The following is a 20,441-nucleotide window of genomic DNA, read 5'->3' as shown; positions in this document are numbered from 1 at the left end:
GGTAAATACTTACATAAGTCTAACACTAAATCTAACTAATACTAAGGATACTAATTAATTATATACAATTAGAAAAAACATTACAAGATAGTGAGAGATTCCTGACTCTAGCCACAGGTGATAAGAAGGAAAAGACAGTTACCTTTTCTGTTAGGAAAAGACAGTTACCTTTGAGATGTGTTGCTCATGTCCATTCCACAGTAGTTGTGCAGGCTCGCCACATGCACTGGTACCGGCAGTTTTTCCCCTTAGCAGTACCCACAGGGGAGCTCCCTTAGCGACCCCTGGAGTGGCGCCACCATGGCATGGTATAAGGGGCGCTGAGCGCTTCCCCCACCCCCATTCCTTCTTGCTGGAAAACTCCAACAGTGGGGAAAGAGGGCGGTTGCAGAATGGACATGAGCAACACATCTCGAAGAACACCAGTTATGGAAAAGGTAACTGTCTTTTCTTCTTCAAGTGATTGCTCATGTGCATTCCACAGTAGGTGAGTCCAAAGCTATACCTGTTGGCGGTGGGTAGGAGTTCACAGATACTCAGGACGGAGCACTGCCCTGCCAAACCTGGCATCCTCCCTGGTCTGGGAGACTACTGCATAATGTGAGGTGAACGTGTGCACTGATGACCATGCTGCAGCTCTACAAATGTCCTGAATAGAGACATGAGCTAGAAAGGCGTCCGACGAGGCTTGCATTCTTGTCGAGTGCGCTCTTACATTTGGTGACAGGAGAACTCCTGCCACGTCGTAACAAGTACGGATACGCAAAGTCATCCAGCTGGAGAGCCGCTGAGTGGAGATCAGCTGACCCTTCATTCGTTCAGCTGTGGCAATAAACTAAGATGTGTAGACTTCCTGAATGGTTTTGTCCATTTCAGGTAAAAAGCCAGGGCCCGTCTCACACCTAGCATGTGAAGATGGCGCTCCTCACTAAACACGAGGTTCAGGACAGAGTACTGGAAGGAAAATGTCCTGGCTCATATAATCAGCTGAGACCACCTTGGAGAGGAACGAAAGGTGTGGTCGGAGCTGGACCTTATCTTTGTGAAACACTGTATACGGGGGTTCAGAGGTCAGGGCCCAGAGCTCCAAGACCCTCGTAACAGACGTGATTGCTCCAAGAAAGGCTACCTTCCATGAAAGGTACAACCAGGATCATGTGACAAGTGGATCAAATAGAGGCCTGTCAGCCTGACCAGAACCAAGTTCAAGTCCCACTGTAGAACAGAGGGCCTCACATAAGGAAAGAGGAGCTCCAAGCCCTTAAGGAATCGACTGGTCATGGTGTGAGAAAATAATGTATGGCCTTGCACAGGCAGGTGGAAGGCTGATATGGCTGCCAGATGCACCTTGATAGACGAGGGCGCTAGACCCTGGGCTCTGAGATGAAGGAGGAAATCCAGTACTAGCTGGAGCAGAGCAGCCACTGGTGACATGCCGCGATTAGCAGTCCATCAGGAGAACCCTGACCATTTTGCCAGGTAAGCCTGACGCATGGAGGGCCTCCTGCTTTGAGCAGGGAACACCCTCCGAGCAGGTCCTTTCCTCTTGGTCTAACCATCGAGCAACCATGCCGTGAGGTGGAGGGCTGCAAGGCTGGGGTGGAGGAGGTGACCTTGGTCCTGAGAAAAAAGGTCTGGGTGGGTTGGCAGCAGCCACGGGGCAGGGCAATGGACAGGTCCGTCAGAGTTCCATATCAGTGTTGTCTGGGCCATGTCGGGGCAATCATAAGGACGCGAGCCTTGTCCATCTTGAATTTTTTCCAGGACCTTGCTGATCAACAGATTTGAGGGAAAGGCATATAGCAGCTGGCCCGACCAGGACAGAGGGAAGTCGTCGGAAATCGTGCCCTTGCCCAGGCCCCTCCTGGAGCAAAACCGGGGACACCGGCGGTTCTGCCAGATTGCGAAGAGGTCTACTTGGGGAGTGACCCACGTTTGGAAGATCCTGTGAGCCACCCCCAGGTGCAGCAACAACTCGTGCTGGGTGGAGAAGTCCCAGCTCAGGCGATCCGCTCGAGAGTTCAAGATGCCTGGTAAGAGGTGGGATTCCAAGTCGATATTGTGGGCAATGCAGAAATCCCACAGCCGGAAGCCTTCCTGGCAGAGGGTTATGGAGCGAGCTCCACCTTGCCTGCTGATGTAGAACATCGAGGCCATGTTTCTGTGAACTCTGACTACCCTGCCTGTAAGGCATGAGCAAAAAGCCATGCAGGCCAGACTACTCCGAGTTCTTTGACGTTTATGTGCAGGAGCCAGGCCTTGGGTATGGAGGTCTCCCACATGGGCTCCCCACCCCAAGTCTGACACATCAGATACCAATTCCATGGTTGGTGAACAACTCCTGAACGAGACCCCTCAGAACACATTCTCCAGGGTGGTAAACCAAAGGAGGGAGGCTAGTACAGACTCTGGCACGGTGACGACTGTGTCCAACCTGCCTTTGGACCAGGAGAATGTCGAGGCCAGCCAGAGCTGAAGGGGCCACATTCTGAGTCTGGGATAGAATACCACATACGTGCATGCTGCCATGTGACTCAGGAGCTGGAGGCACGCGCTGGCACTTGTCACGGGAAACCTCGTGATCGCCCTGATGAGATCCCTCAAAATTTCGAACCTGTCTGGCAGGACGGAAGCTCTGGCCAATGTTGTATCAAGAATCACGCCAATGAACTCTTTGTTGAAGATCTGATGTTGTTTACCAACAGTACCAGCGTGGTGAACATGGACAGGAGGAGTGTTATGTGGGCCTGTACCTGTGACCTTGAGCTGCCTTTGACCAACCAGTCATTGAGATGGGGAAGATCTGGACTTCCCTGACGTCTGAAGTACGCCACCACCACAGACATACACTTTGTGAAGACAGGGTGCCAATGAGAGGCCAAATGGGAGGATGGTGAACTGACAGCGTTCCTGTCCTACTGTGAAGAGGAAAAAATACCTGCGGCCCTTGAATATGTAAATGTGGAATTATGCGTCCCAGAGATTGAGGGAATAATGGAGGTCAGGGAGACCATGCGGAACTTGAGTTTTGCCATGTACTGGTTTAGATCTCACTGATCTAGAATGGGCGTGAGGCCCCCTTTGGGATAAGGAAATAGAGTAGTACCTTTTGTATCAGAACTCCACAGGCACTACCTCCACCGCTCCCAGGTGAAGAAGCTGCCTCACCTCTTGCCCGAAGAGGCTCTTGTGAGAGGAGTCCCTGAAGAAGATTGGGGAGGGAGCGTGGGTAGGTAGAGTAGAAAGAAATTGGAGAATACAGCCCTGGAAGATGGTGTTAAAGACCCAGCAGTCTGAGGTCAGCAGTGACCAGCATGGGAGGAATGCGTAGAAACAGTTGAGGAAGGGTAGAGTGGGCAGATCCCTGGTGCAGACTGGTAAGTTGTCCCCGGGCATCCCATCAAAATGGGCGCTTATCCACCTGCCTGCCCTTAGATGGGCCAGGCTGGGGGGCAAACTGAGATTGCCACTGTGGACATTTCCTATTGGTTCTAGATTTCCTGAAAGAAGGTTCATGTCGGGAGTGGGTGGCTTGGCTGGGGGCCTGTTGAAGCTTGAACCTAGTTTTGGCTGAGGCCGGGACATAGAGGCCAAGAGTCTTTAAGGTCGTGTGAGAGTCCTTGAGACCATGTAATTTTATGTCCGTTTGCTCTGCAAACCGGGCCTTTCCATCGAAGGGGAGGTCCTGCAGGGAGCTCTGTGCCTCGTTGGACAGCCCGGACAAGAGAAGCCACAACGCTCTCTGCATGGCCACCTCAGAGGCCAGGGTTCTTGCGGCCATTTCTGCTGCGTCTGAGGCTGCCTGAAGGGCTGCTCCAGCAGGAGCGGTGCCCTCCTCCACCAGGGCCTTATACTCCCTTCCTATCACTTCCTGGAGAGAGTTCATAAACTTTGGCATTGAGCCCCGTATCTGCCCAGCAGGGCTTGGTGGTCTGCAACCCTCAGCTGAAAGCTTGAAGAAGAATAAAGCTTTCTACCAAACGAGTCCAGCCTCCTCGAGTCCTTACTGGAATCAGGCTGGCCTTGGCACTCCTTGTGGGTGACTGCCTCAACCACCAGGGAGTTGGGGGCAGGGTGAATATAGAGATATATTCGTGCCCGCCAACGGGCATGAAATATTTCCGCTCTGCCCTCTTAGAGATGGGGGTTAAGGAAGACTGGGTCTGCCACAGGACAGTGGAGATTTTTGCTACCCCTTCATGGAGAGGAAGGGCCACCCTAGCCGGCGCTGTGACTCAGAGGACATCAAAGAGGGAGTCCAATGGCTCCTCCACCTCTTCAGCCTGTAAACTGAGGTTTGAGGCCACCCTTTTCAGGAGTTCCTGGTGGGCTTCTGTGTCCTTCTGGGGAACCAGAGGAGGAGGCGCTGCCATGATGGCCTCATCTGGGAAGGATGAGAATGGAGGTGCAGTGCTTTGTGTTTCCACCGGTGCCGCAGTCCCCAGCGCCTGGTCCTCTTCTGAATGCAGGGCCAGGGAGGAGCGCTCAGTTGACCTAGGGAGTTGAGAGAGGGAAGCTGACAGTCTGTCTGAGGCCCCAGCTACCTGTGGGGTTTGCGTCGGGGCCCCTCGGGTCCACTGGTACCAGGGCGCTGGTCAGGGAGTCTGGTGCCATTGCATTTGCTGCGGCACCAGAGAGGGCTCGTCTGGGCCGCTGACTGCCGGCTCCAAGGGAAAGCTGGGCTGGTGCACAAACAATCGCTATCTGGTGATGGGGACAGGGATGAGGAGTGGTGCCGTGAGCAGGGCTGGGCTCAAGACTGAGTCCAGTGTAGAGGAGTGGGAGTACTGTCGCGTATATCTGCAGCGGCCGGTTGCCAGCGATCTATGCCTGGGGCTGTGGAAGCGGTGCTGTACTGGGAACCAAGATAGAGAGTGCGAGCGGCATTGATGTCGGTACTGCGAGGGGCTATGGCGGCTTCTCGGAGTTGGCGACCTCCAGTGCCATCAGTCCCAGTCCCACTCAGGCATGCTCTGACCTTGAGGCCTGTGCTCCCTAGATGCGGAGCAGTGCTTTGAGTACCTGTTGCTTGACATGCAGCCAATCAGATGGGGGTCGGCGGAGACCGGTGCGGGCTGCGAGCAGGGTGGTCACTCAGCAAACAGCAGAGTTGGGATCCTTCCTGCGACCATGAGCGGTACTGCCTAGGTGGCGACTGCAGTGGTCCGAGCGCTGGTTTGCCTCTAGATTGGTATGCCGCTGGGATCGTGGCAGCCGATACCGGAAGAGACATTACATCTCAAGCTGTCTGTAGGACCTCTGGCATGGAGGCCACCTGTATGTTGCCACTGGCATCCGGGGAGGTTGGCTCAGAGTGGGCTGGGCGACTCCGCTCTGAGTTGGAGGCCATGAGGCAGAGGGGGATTGAGAGCTGCCCAGCACAGGTCTAAGCTCGCCCCCAGCCTTGTCCCGGTGTCTTGATGTAGATGATCGCTTCTTCGTCTTCTTAGTGTCTCCAATGGATGAGGAGTGGTGCCAGCTGGTGGAAGGCACCACTGGGTCACCGAGCACCAATGCTACGGTGCTCGGTGCCGATTCAGAATGGCGCAGCAGTGTCGGGGTCAGGGCCAACTCCATCAATATGGCTTAGAGCCGTACATCCTGCTCCTCCTTAGTATGGGGCTTAAACTATCTGCAAATTTTGCAGCAGTCGCTGATGTGGGTTTCTCCAAGACTGCATAAGCAACTAGTGTGCAGGTCATTTATGGGCATAGGCCATTTACATGTGCCGCATGACTTAACGCCCAGGGCATGGGGCATGTCCCAACCTGGAAGCAGTTATTAGAGGCTCTTCTACTTTACTATTATAGATTTATATATTTTTTACTTTTAAAACTACAGGTACTATCTACAGAACTAAACAGTTCAAATGGGAAAGGCTACAGCAACGAAATGGAGCACAGCAGTTCTGAAGCACCGTCGCTGATGGGAGGAAGGAACTGGGGGTGAGGGGAGCGCACAGCACCCCTTATACCACACCATGGTGGCATCACTCCAGGGGTCACTTCTGGCACGGTGCACATGGCAAGCATGCACACCTACTGTGGAATGCACATGAGCGATCACTCAAAGAAGAACTAAGAAGGGTTGAGGTGGCGCTCCCTCATATAGCCCGTGCTGGGGCTTTGAGCATAAGATGCAAGCGCCACCTCGTAGGGTTAAGGCTCGGCAAAATTCTCCAGCTCCGGTGCACTGGGTGTACACACACATAAATGAAATACACGGCTGCATCTACTCAAAGCAGAACATGTCACTCCTTCCTCCCTGTCTAAAACCATTAGCCTATTGACTAGTAATGTCATGTCCATTTGTTATTTGTACTGCAATAGATTTTGGGAATACTATTCAAGAATCAGGGGCCCACTATACTAGGTGCTGTACAGACACACAATGAAGGAACAGTCCCTCTCCTGAACAGTTCTCAAGGTAGGTTCTTATTATCCATTCCCACAATCTTTTTATATCACAACCCCAATTCCCTTGTGTCTGTAGAGGACTGTTTGGCTGGAATCAAGGCAAGTAACCATGGCTGGTTGATGCCTGATGGCAGTAGTTTCTGGTGGTGGGTGGGTGCTCTGTGCTAGATGGGAGGTGCTGGGTACTAGAGGTGCTGGATTGAAGTGGCACCTGGTAAAGAAGTCCAGGGGCGAGGAGGCAGCAGCTGAGGATTGCTCGCCAAGTTGAATAAAGGGTGATGTTTTAGCTCCTACTCTCTACCCTGACATCACAGTCTGCTCCAACAAAATGCCACTTAAATATAATGAAGAACTAGCTGAATTCTGTGACTGACAGGGTCCAGGAAGCCAGCTCCTTCTCATCTTCAAATATTGCTTCATTGGAGAAGAGCTTAGTGTGTGAAGACTGGGAAGAAAGTAAAAAAAAGAATAGCTGAACATGGGACTTACCAATAAGGAGCAGAGCTTTTCATTACATCTTCTTAATTCACTGCCCCTGGATCTAGCAACCACCGAGTTTTGGCAATTTGCTGACACACCTCCCTCATCAGATCACTATATAGTGGCAGTAGCTGGAAGTCCTGACCCCATTTGATTTAAAATACAAATATATTTTCTCAGTACATTATGGATATCTGATTCATAATGACCTTTTCATTAATCAATCCATATACCATATAGTCAATTCTTCCTAAGAATATCAAAATATTAACAATAAAAAATAAAGACATAAAACAATATAAATCCTCACCTCTAACTCCTTTTCATCAAAATACTGTAGCCACTGAAGGGGAACAACTTCATTAAAACCATCAAGGAAAGCTTTGGTTTGTTCTCTTACTCCCCGAGAAAAACGCCATTCTGCCATTAGGCTGGGGAAAAAAAAAGAAATTTTAGAGAAAATAATTAATGTGCTGGGAAGATTACCTCTTTTATACATATTAGGGTCTGATTCTACTCTCTCTGACACTAGTGTAACTCCACAAACTACAGTGGAGTTACTACTGATTTAAACCAGTATAACAGAGCAGAATCAGGTCCACAATGTTATAAACACTAACTTCAGAGCAGTATCTTGATCCTGAGTTCCTTTCCCTATCCAAAGTTATACTCTATATTACTGCTAGTCTGCAATCTGAACCATCAATGTTTCAACTGCCGTGCTGCCACTCTTCAGGATGAAAACTCTTAATAGAAAAGGACACTATCCTGTTTAGAAACAACATTTGAGCTACCTCAAAATTACTATAATCGTGGTGTGCAGACGGTCTCCATTAACTATGAAAATATACTCCTCCTCCCCCCCCCGCCAAAAAAAGAAGTATTATAGGCAGATCTGATAATTCCCCAGAAGCTCAGGCTGCCCAACACTTCCAATTATAAGACCCTGTTTTCAGTTGTTTTTAACTTAGTCAAACTGCAGACATATTCCATTCAGGATGTCTGCCTCATGCTGGTTTTTTTTTTTTTTTTTTTTGGGGGGGGGGGGGAAGAGAAGCTGAAATAGTCTATATCTTTTCCAAATGCAATGATTAGGGGGAAATCCATTGTCTAGCCAATGTTAATTAAAAAACATACAACCATTTAATTGAGAAACTTCAAGTTTTGGAGCAGGGATTTTATATCTAGCAGGAGTGGGGGGGGGGGAAGAGGAGAATCACTCTGCTGTCAGAGGTGACTTTTATCATCTCCATGAAAGTTTGCTAAATTAAGCCAAGTTAAGAATCTCTAAAAATCTCATTTCACACATGCTCCGAGACTTGTTAGTTTGACAGAAAAAAAATCTCTGAAGTTCGTCTGCTGTGTGCCGCTCCAGAACTTCTAAGCTCCAACGTGCTGACTGGACTACGCATGTGTCATCCCCACAAAGCAGCATAGTGTGCTCCAGCCCAGGACTGCAGAACTGAGCAGGATTTTCCCTGCACTGCTCCTCCCAGCTGCTGGGGGTTGCTGTTGAGCTGAGTACAGGAACTCAGCCAGTGCTGCGCTCTTAGTACTCCCTGTGTTGGCATCCAGGTAATGAGTGGGAAAATGAAGCAACAGTTACACTGGAATGCACAATTTGAGGAGTAGGGGGTTGTACAGATGGATGGACAAGGAGAGATGGAGCTGCAGGACATGGGTGGCACAGCGTTAGAGGAAGGAGAACATGTGTTGGGGGGGAAGCAGATGGGGCAAATAGGTGAAGAGGAGGAGAGGGATGTTAGTTAAAGTAGGGGAGATTTAATAGAAGCAGGGGGAAGAGGGCTTGGATAGGATCAGAGGGAGGAGAAGAGCAGAAGCTTGGGTGGGCAGCTAAGAACAGAGGCACAGAGACAGGAAAGGGTTACAGGGGCAGAAGAGCCTATAACTAGGGCTCTGTGTTTGTCACAGAGATTGTGGAAGTCACGGATTCTGTGACTTTCTGTGACCTCCGTGACCTCTGCAGAGGCCAATGTGGCTGACCCCAGGGCCACCCGAACAGCTGGCTCCAAGGCCAGCTGCTCAAGTGGTCCCAGGGACAGCCACACTGGCTGCTACTGGAGTGGCTCTGCAGCAAGCCATTGGGGCAGCCCCAGGGCCAGCCACACGAGCCACTGCTCAGGTGGCCCTAGGCAGTGGTCCCTAGGCAGCCAGAGCAGCTGCTGCTCCTGGAAAGCTGGTCCCGCTGCCCCCCCCAGGTTGCCCCACCCCTCCCAAGATTTAGTCGGGGTATTTATAGTATAAGTCATGGATGGGTCACGGGCAATCACACGGCCCTGTGACCCGTCCATGACTTTTACTAAAATACCCATGACTAAACCATAGCCTTACCTATAACCACTGGAGCACATTGCTTTATTAAACCTGGATTTGAATCCAGGAGTGCTCAAGTGTTTACATTTCTTTAGTGTCAGAGAACAGCTGTGAATTCACTGTCAAAATGTGTCTATTTTAATGTAACTTCCATACAGTTCACATTATATACCCAGGCACTCTATACTCTACTCAGGTCATGAGTGACTAGGAAATTAAAAAACAAAACAAAAAAATGCGGTATTTAGTAAGATATACAAAGTTATCATGTGTGAACTCTCCACTCAGTAAAGCTCTCCAAGACTGTATAAAGAAGAAGGGGGAGAAAGCAAACAGGTTGGCTTCTGCTTCTTAAATATGTAGTGAAAAACGGTCATAAATTTGCCAAATAAAGCCTGACTAAAACAACAGAAGAAAATTAAAAATATTTGGCATTCTTTTAAACTCCTATACAGTAACTCCTCGCTTAACGTTGTAGTCATGTTCCTGAAAAATATGACTTTAAGTGAAATGATGTTAAGCAAATCCAATTTCCCCATAAGAATTAATGTAAATGGGGGGGAGGGCTAGGTTCCCAGGAAATTTTTTTCACCAGACAAAAAGGATTATAAGTTTTAAACAAACAATTTAATACTGTACACAGCAATGATGATTGTGAAGCTTGGTTGATATGGTGAAGTCAGAGGATGGGATATTTTCCAGGGAATGCCTTACTGGTAAATGATGAACTAGCACTCAGGCTGAGCCCTCAAGGGTTAGCACATTGTTGTTAATGTAGCCTCATACTCTACAAGGCAGCACAAATGGAGGGAGGGGAGACCTTTTAAGTACATTAACCCCACTCTAAGTACATTGCCTTTTTAAGTAGATCAGCAAGTTGAGACAGCAGCTGCTGTTAGCAAGCTTCTTCCGTCCTGAGTCTTGTCGTGTGTCCCCCTTGCTCTGTGGAGATGGGGTTAGTGGGGGGCAGGAGCAGGCGAACACCCTGACATTAGTCCCTGTCTTCCCCCTGCCTGCTCAGCACAGAAAGCAGGAAGCTTCCGGGAGCTGCTGCAAGGCAGATGGGGGGAGGGACAGCTGAACTGCTAGCAACTGATAGCCTGCTGGGAGGCTACGCACAGGGAACTTAGGGGAATGGGGAGCTGATAGGGGGGCTGCTGGTCCACCCTGGTTCTAAGCCCCCACCAGCTGGCTGCAACAGGTTGCTCTTTCTGCAAGCAGTGGACAAAGCAGGTGGCTGCCAAACAACGTTACAAGGGAGCACTGCGCAACTTTAAATAAGCATGTTCCCTAATTGATCAGCAATGTAACAACAAAACGTTAACCAGGATGACTAAGTGAGGAGTTACTGTAATTGCCTACCCAATGTATTCTTCTTTGTTGTCCTCAGTTACCAAGATATTTGACCCTCCTGATTTCAGTTCATGAGAAGTAACTTTTCCCAAAAGTTCCATGTCAACACAGAAGTACATTTCTAAATTACACTCTTCAATGTTGTTGTCCCTGTTGAAAGAAACAAGTAAAATCAAACAAATATAAAAATTTAACTCTTTTTTTTTTTTATCTATAACATCTGAAAAAAAAAATCTACAAACCTTATCCAAATTAGGGAATTATAAAATTCAGTATCAATAGATTCCAAATCTTTAATAGTAAGTTTCTTACTTAGCATGCGCTTGTAGAATGGCAGAGAAAAACCCGTGTCAATAAATTTGCCATGAAACAATGCCTATAGAAGGGAGGAAGAAAAAAGTTTAAATGACAATTGCTTCAACTCATTTTAGCATGGCTCAAGTAATCTTTCGGAAAAGAAGTTACATAAATAGCAGATGAAAAGAACTGTCCACCAAGAGTAGCACTTAGATTTTTCAAAAAAGACCCATAAAGTGGTGAGTATAAAGAAACTAATAATATTTTGATAGATATTTGGTTTGGCAATGATTCTTTATAATTACATAAGTTGTAAATTCGTAGGTATATTATTTTCTTATGTAACAGTAAACCTGACAGAAATCATCTAACATTTTTTCATAAGCTACATTGGCACGGGTGCTTAAAACCAATTGTCACTTGATGCTCTTAAGGTACTCCTGCTCTATCTAGAAATCATATATATCACAGCATGTAAACAAGATTTTTAAAACTCAATCACTGAAATGCTCCTGGAAGAGATTCCTCCTGGGTCAATTAAATAGACTTTGCAAATGACTCTTTGAATGAAATCTTTTACTGTCACTCCTATTTTCTGAGTGTGTGCGTGCGCATATGCATCTGTACGCACACAGGATCTGCTCTGGTTATTAATTCTATTTGCTCTTTACATAGCAGTAACTAGTGCTAAGCACTTTACAAACATAAAAGAACACACTTTCTCTTCTGTGAAACCCTTAGTTTTGCTCAGTTCTGATCCACTACATTTTACTCACTAAGATGATTCACTTTAAACTGTGTTGCTTATATTTACTTGTCACTGAGAGAACGCTAACAAAAAAAAGAAAAAAAAAGCAGCAGTTGGGATTTCATTACTGATAAAAATATGTATACCAAAAGTTAAGAAGCTCTCTGGACCTGCCAGAAGACTAAAAGCTACATTTCAATGTATGCAGACTTTTAAAAAGTATTCATCCTATTATTACATGCCTGAGAAATTAAGTTTTGATGAACATTTCACTACTCACTTCAAATAGATTTTGATTACAAATTACTTGCCTTTAAATATGTCAGCTCTTACCTTTGACCTCGTTTCTTTTTATTTTCCACTCCTACAGTCAGCCAATGATCCTCACCTTATTATCCCTAATATCTCTTCTCACAAATGTCTGCATTTCTTTCAGAGTGACACTTACGTTTGAAGTGACCTTCAAAAATGGTATGCTGTACCGTTACCTCATTCAAATCACTTCTAATAAAGTACTTTTGCACCACAACCTACCAAGCCAGAAATGTTTAATTTTAGGGGGAAAAAATCCTAACAATTAAGTAGACTGCCATCTTGGATTAGTATCTCTATATTACAGGTGGAACTGGTAGCGCTACCTATTATTAAGATTGCGTCACATTTCTCACTATAAGACACTGTTTTCAATTGTGTTAACTTTGCCAAGCAAGCACCTCACAGGTTGCTTACTTGGCCTTGTGTAGGTATGCATTGTTCAGATTTCTCAAGTAGCAGTGGTGACCAAGAGTGTCCACTTTGTGGTCATCAGTGATTCCAAACCTTTATCTTTGGTTTGAACTTAGTTTGATTCTTGCACACAAGATAATACACTCTGAATCAGAGTTGTTATGAGGAATTACAAGGATTACTTTCATTACCCTAATCAGAACATTGTATGCTATAGTTGGTCACATCTGGTGCACTTCAGAACAGATAGTGGCATGTACAGGAGGGAGATTTGAGACTGACAGGGAGCCCAATCCTGAAGAGTGGTGACTGAGATGGTGTGGGAAATGAAAATGGGACTGGGACAGGGACTTGAAGGAGATGGGACAGAAGGGTTCCAGCATAGGGGGAGTGTACACATAGGTCTGTGCCTATTAGGACATACTCCCCTTTACAGCCTAGAATGGAAGCCAAGTTTTTTGAGTCTCACCATTCCTCTGCTGGTAGCATATACTTGTGAATTCCACTGGCACACATCTCTCTCTCTAGTGCTTTTCCACTCAGAGGATGATAACCTACTATTGCTATCAGTTACACCATTAGCTCAAGTAGCAGAGGTCTTTATGGGAACCTAAAGATTCCAGATCTGCTTATGATTCATGCAGGTGTCAGTCTGATGCCAGATGGAATTTGTTTTTTTTTTGTAAACCTACGAAAATTACACAACCAATCCACCTCTGCCACAGTAAGTAAGTAAATAAATAAATAAAAACTTATGTTGAAAGAACATTAAGATTGCAAAGTCAAGCCCTCAAAATTTAGGAAATGACAGAGTTAAGATTACCTGTGCAAACTTAATTCAGCCATACGTATTATGACACAGTTTTTAAAAACACATATTACTTTTTTCCACAGCATCCCTGCCTCATTTATGGAATCATTCTTTTTACCCTACACATGCGCTGCATGGCCCTAAGCCTTATTTACCTAACACCATTCAAACCATGTATGAATACAAAATTGTTTATTTCCTCCACTATATTTTTATAGTGCTCTCACCCAAAGTATCAGAGTGCTTCAAAGCACTAATGAACTTAACTACACAAAATCCTTGTGTAATTAGATAATTTCCCCATTTTCTGCCTAGAGAATGGAGGGATAGATAGATTAAAGCCCAAATTGTCAAACATATCCACTAATTTTGGGTGCTTAACTTCAGACACCTAGAGCCTGATTTTTTTTTAAGAGTACATTTTAAATATTCAAAGCAGAGCTCTACTTGACTTTAGTTGCTGTTGTGAGTGCTCAACATTTCTCCAAACCTGGACCCAGATGTCTTGCACTGGACACCCAAAACATGAAAAACATACTATTAGTGACCACCTGTGAAAATTCTGGTTTTAAGTAACATGCCATCCATTACAAAGGAACTTCATGACACAGTCAAGAGCAGAATCTGTTTCTTCAGAATGGCATTTAAATGCCTTCACCAGGAGACCACTATGACAGAGGTCCATTGGTACCAACTGGCAAAGGATTCATTGTTATTTACAAGCCTGTCTCAGACATGACAAGCTCACTACACCTAATACACTGCTTTTGTGTATTTATTCATAAAGGGTACCATGTGAAAGCTTGTAACAATCATTGGGAGGTGTGTGTACAGGTAATATTTAAGGAATAATGGAACTATACTGAAAATTATGCCCATATGATCTTGGAGTGGAAGTGAGTCACCAGGGAATAATGTGTCTTGTGATGGCCCACTTACGTAGAAGGGAGCTGTCACGCCTCTCTGCCTAATCAATTATGTAACATATTGTCTCAGTTGTCTACCTTTGCATCTACTCAAAAAGGCAATGGAAAGCCACCCAAGACAAAATATAACATTGAAAGCACATAAAAAGGAAAAGGAAAAACACAATAGTAAGGGGATCACTCTGTCTATGAATAAAGACAAAAGACTGATTTAGTATACTACATGGTGGAGAGAAAGACACTCTAGATCCATTCACTGAGGAGGTACCTTGATGATTGGCATTGCTTCATGAAAGACTGGGTCCTAGCTCTTCGGGCTATCAAGCACTTTGCACTGAGAATCTACTTTTAGAGATAGGAAAGGTAACTATTAATAAGTATAGGCCCTAGTTCGCGTTTTATTATTTTGTTTTATATGAAATCATCTGTTTACATCACTTGCACTTGCTTCCATTTGAATCTATTCCTAAATCAATTTTGTTTTGTTTGCTATCACTGAACTCAAGTGCTGTGTGTAATACAGAAACAGTGGGCTAAGGCAAATCTGGTAAACTGGGCTACAGTTCTTTCTTTGGGAACAAGGGATCCGGGATTTCTTTGGGTATCCAGTAATTAGCGGCTGGATACCACAGGGTGACACTATGAAGGGACTCTGGGCTTAAACAAGGCAGGTCCGGGGAGGCTTAACAGCCCAAAGAACAGTGCTTGAGGAGCTGACAGGCTGGTTGCATTAGGGAGCTAACAACCAACTAGTAAAAGCAGCAAAGAGCCCTGTGGCACCTTATAGACTAAGACGTTTTGGAGCATGAGCTTTCATGGGTGACTACCCACTTCATCATGCATCTGACGAAGTGGGTATTCACCCACGAAAGCTCATGCTCCAAAACATCTGTTAGTCTATAAGGTGCCACAGGACTCTTTGCTCCTTTTACAGATCCAGACTAACACAGATACCCCTCTATACATCCAGGCACAAAGAATATAGACAATACTTACAGGATGAGAGACTCTATTCTGGGAAATTGAAAAAGATTTGTGGGCTGTGGTGGATAATCAGCTGAACATGAGGTCCCGTGACTAAAAGGGTTAATGTGATCCTTGGATGAATAAACAGTGGAATCACAAGTAGTAGTAGAGAGTTTATTTTAGCTCTATATTGGCACTGCTGGAATACTGTGTCCAGTTCTGATGTCCACAATTCAAAAAGGATGTTGATAAACTGACGAGGGTTCAGAGAAGAGCCATGAGAGTGATTAAGAATTAGAAAGCCTCCACTATAGTGATAAATACAAGGAGCTCAATTATTTAGTTTAACAACAAAAAGATTAAGTGTTGACTTGATTACAGCCTGTAAGTACCTACGTGGGGAATAAATATTTAATTATGGGCTCTTCAGTCTAGCAGAGGAAGGTATAACACAATTCAATGGCTGGAAGTTGAAGCTAGACAAATTCAGACTGGCAATATGGCATACATTTTTTAAAAAGTGAGGGTAATTAATCACTGGCACAATTTATCACAGGTCGTGGTGGATTCTCCAACCCTGGCAATTTTTAAATCAATATTTTTAAAAAATCAAAGATATGCTTTAAATATTCTTGTGGGGAAGGTCTATGGCTGTGCTACACAGAAGGTCAGACCACATGATCACAATGGTCCCATCTTGTCCTGGAATCTATGAAACCACAAAAACTAAAGTTTGCACAGCCAATCTTAATTTTGACATTTTCTAATTTTTTTTTGAGTGCTTGACTCTGCAACCATAACATTACTAGTGCTTTTGGATGGAATTTTTAAAAAAAACCTAAACTAAAAAACACAACAGAAATTCTATCATGTGGAATCATTTAACCCCCATGTCAGTTCATCAGTTGGGTTCAGACCTGTAGATCAACAGCAGACCTCTACTGCTTGAGCTAAAGGAATAAACAGCTGCTTACTACTACATGGACCGATACACACAGTTTGCCAGAGGGTTTCCCAATTTGCTAATAGCAGAGAAATGTATGACTCGGGACTCTTGGTTCAGCGCAAGATCTGTAAGGCATTGCATCTAGTATTATAGAGCCTTCCTGTCCCAACAGAGGCAGAATGGGCCTCCATTACAGCCAAATTTTCAGACATTAGGTGCATAATGGACATTATGCCAGCGGCATATGTTAAAATGACTCTCTCAATTTAAGGAGGGTGTGTGTGACTGAGAATCAAGGGACGGTGTGATCAGCTCCCTGTCATCCTCCATTATACCTAAGATCTGTCCAGGTTCAGTGAGATGATTTACAGTGTAAAGTAAACAATATTTGAGTAGTTTTTGACTAGTCTTTTGTAAAAATTAAATTAATGTACACTTTTGCTGTAGCCTACATAGTTTGGAGAGTCTTCTTACGAAGATTTTTGGACAGATTTTCAAGAAGATACTTAATTAGACAGCCAAATGATTTGATTTTTTTCATATACCTCAACATTCTGTATGAAGTGTATGCATCAAACTTAGACTAACGTTTTGACACTTCTCTTCTGCTCACAATCTTTATGATCATCCTCAGGAACCGTATGAATGTAATAGACTTTTATAGTTAATGAATGATACTGGATCAACAGCCGTACATAGTTAAGTTTCCTATTTATCTAGAGCTGAAATAATCTTGTGGAAGAAATGTAAGCAGATACAGAAACAATAAAATGTATGTAACAAATTTAAAATTAATCAAAACAACAACAAAAAAATACTTTTAGAATTCAACTTACCATAGCAATAAAGCGCCCAATGAAACAGAAATATGAAAGATGATCTGGATTAATTGTTGATGCTGGATTTATCTGCAGACAGTAGTTGCTCTTGCCAGCATACTCAAATAGACAGTACATAGGGTTTAGAACTTCATGGGAAAGTAAGAAAAACCATTCTCTAAACAAAATAAAACAGAGAGATAATCCATAACAAGTACAGATTTTTAATCACAGCTTCCTACAAATGGATAAGCAAAAATATTGCTCACACACCTGTATTAGAAAGAACATGATACACAGCATTGTATATGTACTACAACAAAAAAAGGCCATAAAAAATTAACACTAGCAAGTCAAGTTCTCAGAAGTTAGGAAACGTCAGAATTAAAGTTCCTGTACAGCCTTAATTTAGCTCACTTCTGAGTCTGCCTTATGATGCAATCTTTAATTATATGACTACATATTATATTTTTCCCCCACAGGACCAATGCCTCAATCAGTGCACATGATAGATGGTGTTCATCAAATGAGCAAGTATTCAATATTTCATTTTTCCTCATAATTCAACGTGTGGCCCCATGCCTTATTTACTGCACACCATTCACACCCTATGCTGAATACATGGATCAGCCACTGAAGAGGAACGAGAGACACACTTTGCCCGTGAGTTTCACAGCTATTGAGGCTCAAAAAACCTCAGATGTATTCCATGCTTTTGAAGAGCATTCTGGGGCACAGACCTTTTTGCCTCTACCCCTACCCAGCCTGCCCTTCCCAACCCCTAGCATTTCGCTACCGCCACCAACCTGCCCCTTTCTGTTTCTTTCTGCCCTGCTCCTATCAACTCCCAGCCTGTCTCCCTAATTTCTCTGCACCTAACCTCTATGCATTTAAGTAGCGCTGTTTCTTCCTTCTCCTCCTCCTCCTCCTTCATACTGCCTGAATACCAGCAAGTGGAGCACTGAGAGCACAAGAAAAACACTTTCTGTCCTCATTTAAGGGTCCTGGCATCACAGTAGCACCCAGCTGTCAGGACAAGGAATTGCAGGGAAAGGAGAGGTTACTCACCTTGTGCAGTAACTGGGAGTTCTTTAAAATGTGTTCCCTTGTGGATGTTCCACAGCAGGGACATGTGCCCCAGGCCTCTGATCGGAGATTTTTAGTAGCAGTGCCTATTCTGCCCACACATGCGCCCTACACATCCTTGTGCCCTGTACCAAGCCTATATAGGGCTACACGGGTGAACTGCCCTCAGTTCCTTCTCTACTGCAAAATCCAGAGGCAGCTCTGAAGCAGGGGAGGAGGATGGGTTGCAGAGTACCCACAGGGATACGCATCTCAAAGAACTCAGTTACTACACAAGTTGAGTCACTGCTCTGTCTTCAAGTAGCGTCCCTGTGGGTGTTCCAATTTAGGTGACTCCTTAGCAGTAACCCTTTAAGGAGGTGTGAGTTTTGGAACAGAGTCTATCACTGAAGAAAGAACAGCACTGCCTACTGCTGCATCTGATCTTGCAGCATGAATTAGGGCATCGTGGTCAGAAAACGTGTGCACCAAGGACCATGTTGCTGCCCTGCAAATTTCAGTAACTGGTACGTCTTTGAATACAGATACAGACATAGCAGTAGAGTATTCACTCACTCTTATTAGATATGTAACCTCGTTGAAACCATAGTAGGCAATAATATCTTCAGCGATCCACTTAAAAAGTCTGAGGGGAGACAGGTTTAAAGGAGCACTTATCTGCAGTAGAAACAAAGTCTAGGGGTTTTCCTAAATGGTCTTGTCCTGTCCACATAAAAGGTTAAGGTTCGCTTAACATCTAGTATATGAAAAGAAGACTTCTGTGAAAACTGATGTGGCTTAGGAAAAATGAACAAAAGGTGAATAGTTTGGCCGATGTAAAATTCAGAGGACACTAGGTAAGAACTTAGGATGAAGTCGTAAAGACACTTTCTCCTTGGAGAACAAATTAAAGGGAGGATCTTCCATTAGAGCCCTCTAAGCAGAAGTGATGGCCACCAAAAAGGCCATCTTCATAGACAGAAGAAGCAGTGAACACATAGCTAATGGCTTAGACAGTTGTTCTGTGAGATGGTTAAGAACCAGGTTAAGATCCCAAAACTGCATAGGGGGTCTAATCTGCAGTAAAATCCATGCCTGATGTCAGTACTGTGGGGGTGTGACATTCCCCTGGTGTTATCTGGACCAGTGATCTGCTAGGTCACTCCAATCCTCGACTCTGGGAGCCAGCCTTACCCTGCTCTGCTGTGAGAACCCCCACTCATGGGCTGTTCATGCACAGCCTCTAGCATGTAAGCCGCTTGTATTGTGCAACAGAATGATATTAACCAATATCTCCAGTCCCAGACACAATCCTAGGAACCTCCGTCTTACAGTGTCCAGTGCCTGCTGGACGCTGCAAACTTATGAGTTCGTCAATTTAACAAAGAAATTCATAGGTACCAGGCTTGTTATCCCAAGGTGAGTCTCTGACACTCTTCAAACCAAATGCACTGCTTCAGGTAGAATAAACAAACATATTTATAAACTATAAAAGATAGATTTTAAGTGATTATAAGTCAAAGCACAATAAGTCAGATTTGGTCAAATGAAATAAAAGCAAAAAGCATTCTAAGCTGATCTTAACACTTTTAGTGCCTTTACAAACTTAGATGCTTCTCATCACAGACTGGCTGGTTACCCTTCAGCCAGGCTCTCCCCTTTGATCAGCACTTCAGTCACTTGGTGGTGATGGTATCTGTGAATCCTTACCTTAAGGTTATGAAGCCTCTTATCAGTTTTACTAGAAATCAGCAAGAGGCCTTCAAACAGGAGGTCTTGAAGAGAAGGTTAGTCACCCTGTGCAGTAACTGAGGCTCTTCGAGATGGGTGTCCCTCTGGGTGCTCCACTTCTGGTGATGTGTGTCTCTGTGCCTTTGATCTGAGAATTTCTGCAGCAGCGTTCATGTAAGTTGTGCATGCCCTCTCCCTGTCTCACATTGTTGTTGGCGCCTAACACACATCGCGTGACCAGACCCTTGCTCTTCAGTTCCTTCTCTACCACAGAGTCTGGACATTGAACTCTGAATTAGGGGGGAGAAGGGTGGGTAGTGGAGCACCCACAGTGACATTCATCTCAAAGAATTTCACCTCAGTTACTGCACAGGGTGAGTAACGTCCTCCTTCTTCGAGGACCGTTTCTATGGGTGCCCCACTTCAGGTGACTGTTGAGTGGTGCCCCTCGGTGGATGTAAGGGGCTTCGGAGTTGCATGAGTAAGTGATAACACAATAAGTCCTAACACTGCAGCCAATCTTGAGCCCTGGTTGATTGCATAATGTTTTGTGAATATGTGTGCGTGGACACCCAGGTGGCTGCTCTACATATATCCGTGATCAGTATGCTCTTTAGAAAGGCTACTGAAGTTGATAGCGATCTGGTGGAGTGGGTTTGGATCCCCAGTGGGGGTTGCAGATCCTTCCATTGGTAGCAAAGGTGAATGCACCATTTAGATAGTTCCACTAGTTCCAAACAGAGGCTTTCAGATAGATCCAAAGTTGAAATAAAAAGCCTCGGTGACTTTTTGAAGGGCTTAGTTCTTTCAAGGTAGAATGCTAA

General features: G+C 45.0%; 1 protein-coding gene and 1 long non-coding RNA gene across 4 annotated transcripts in view; one reads left to right on the top strand and one right to left on the bottom strand.

Moving 5' to 3' along the window:
- The window catches only part of LOC115646936, a 47,886-nt gene extending 30,496 nt beyond the window's left edge, over positions 1 to 17,390 (top strand). The window contains exon 3 of the long non-coding RNA XR_003999175.1: positions 17,304 to 17,390. This is a non-coding gene — a long non-coding RNA (uncharacterized LOC115646936). The remainder of the gene's footprint in view (positions 1 to 17,303) is intronic.
- The window catches only part of WWP1 (WW domain containing E3 ubiquitin protein ligase 1), a 160,459-nt gene that overhangs the window by 32,839 nt on the left and 107,179 nt on the right, over positions 1 to 20,441 (bottom strand). For all 3 annotated transcript variants that reach the window (XM_030553396.1, XM_030553398.1, XM_030553397.1), the window contains exons 17-20: positions 16,840 to 16,999; positions 10,826 to 10,959; positions 10,593 to 10,733; positions 7,207 to 7,327 (exon numbers count right to left, since the gene is read on the bottom strand). In XM_030553396.1, coding sequence (XP_030409256.1) covers positions 7,207 to 7,327; positions 10,593 to 10,733; positions 10,826 to 10,959; positions 16,840 to 16,999 — 556 coding nt within the window. The remainder of the gene's footprint in view (positions 1 to 7,206; positions 7,328 to 10,592; positions 10,734 to 10,825; positions 10,960 to 16,839; positions 17,000 to 20,441) is intronic.

Source organism: Gopherus evgoodei, chromosome 2 (genome assembly GCF_007399415.2).
Source record: "Gopherus evgoodei ecotype Sinaloan lineage chromosome 2, rGopEvg1_v1.p, whole genome shotgun sequence".
Classification (NCBI taxonomy): Eukaryota; Metazoa; Chordata; order Testudines; family Testudinidae; genus Gopherus; species Gopherus evgoodei.
The sequence above is the reverse complement of the archived record's forward strand: the minus strand, read 5'-3'. Positions and strand labels throughout refer to the sequence as shown.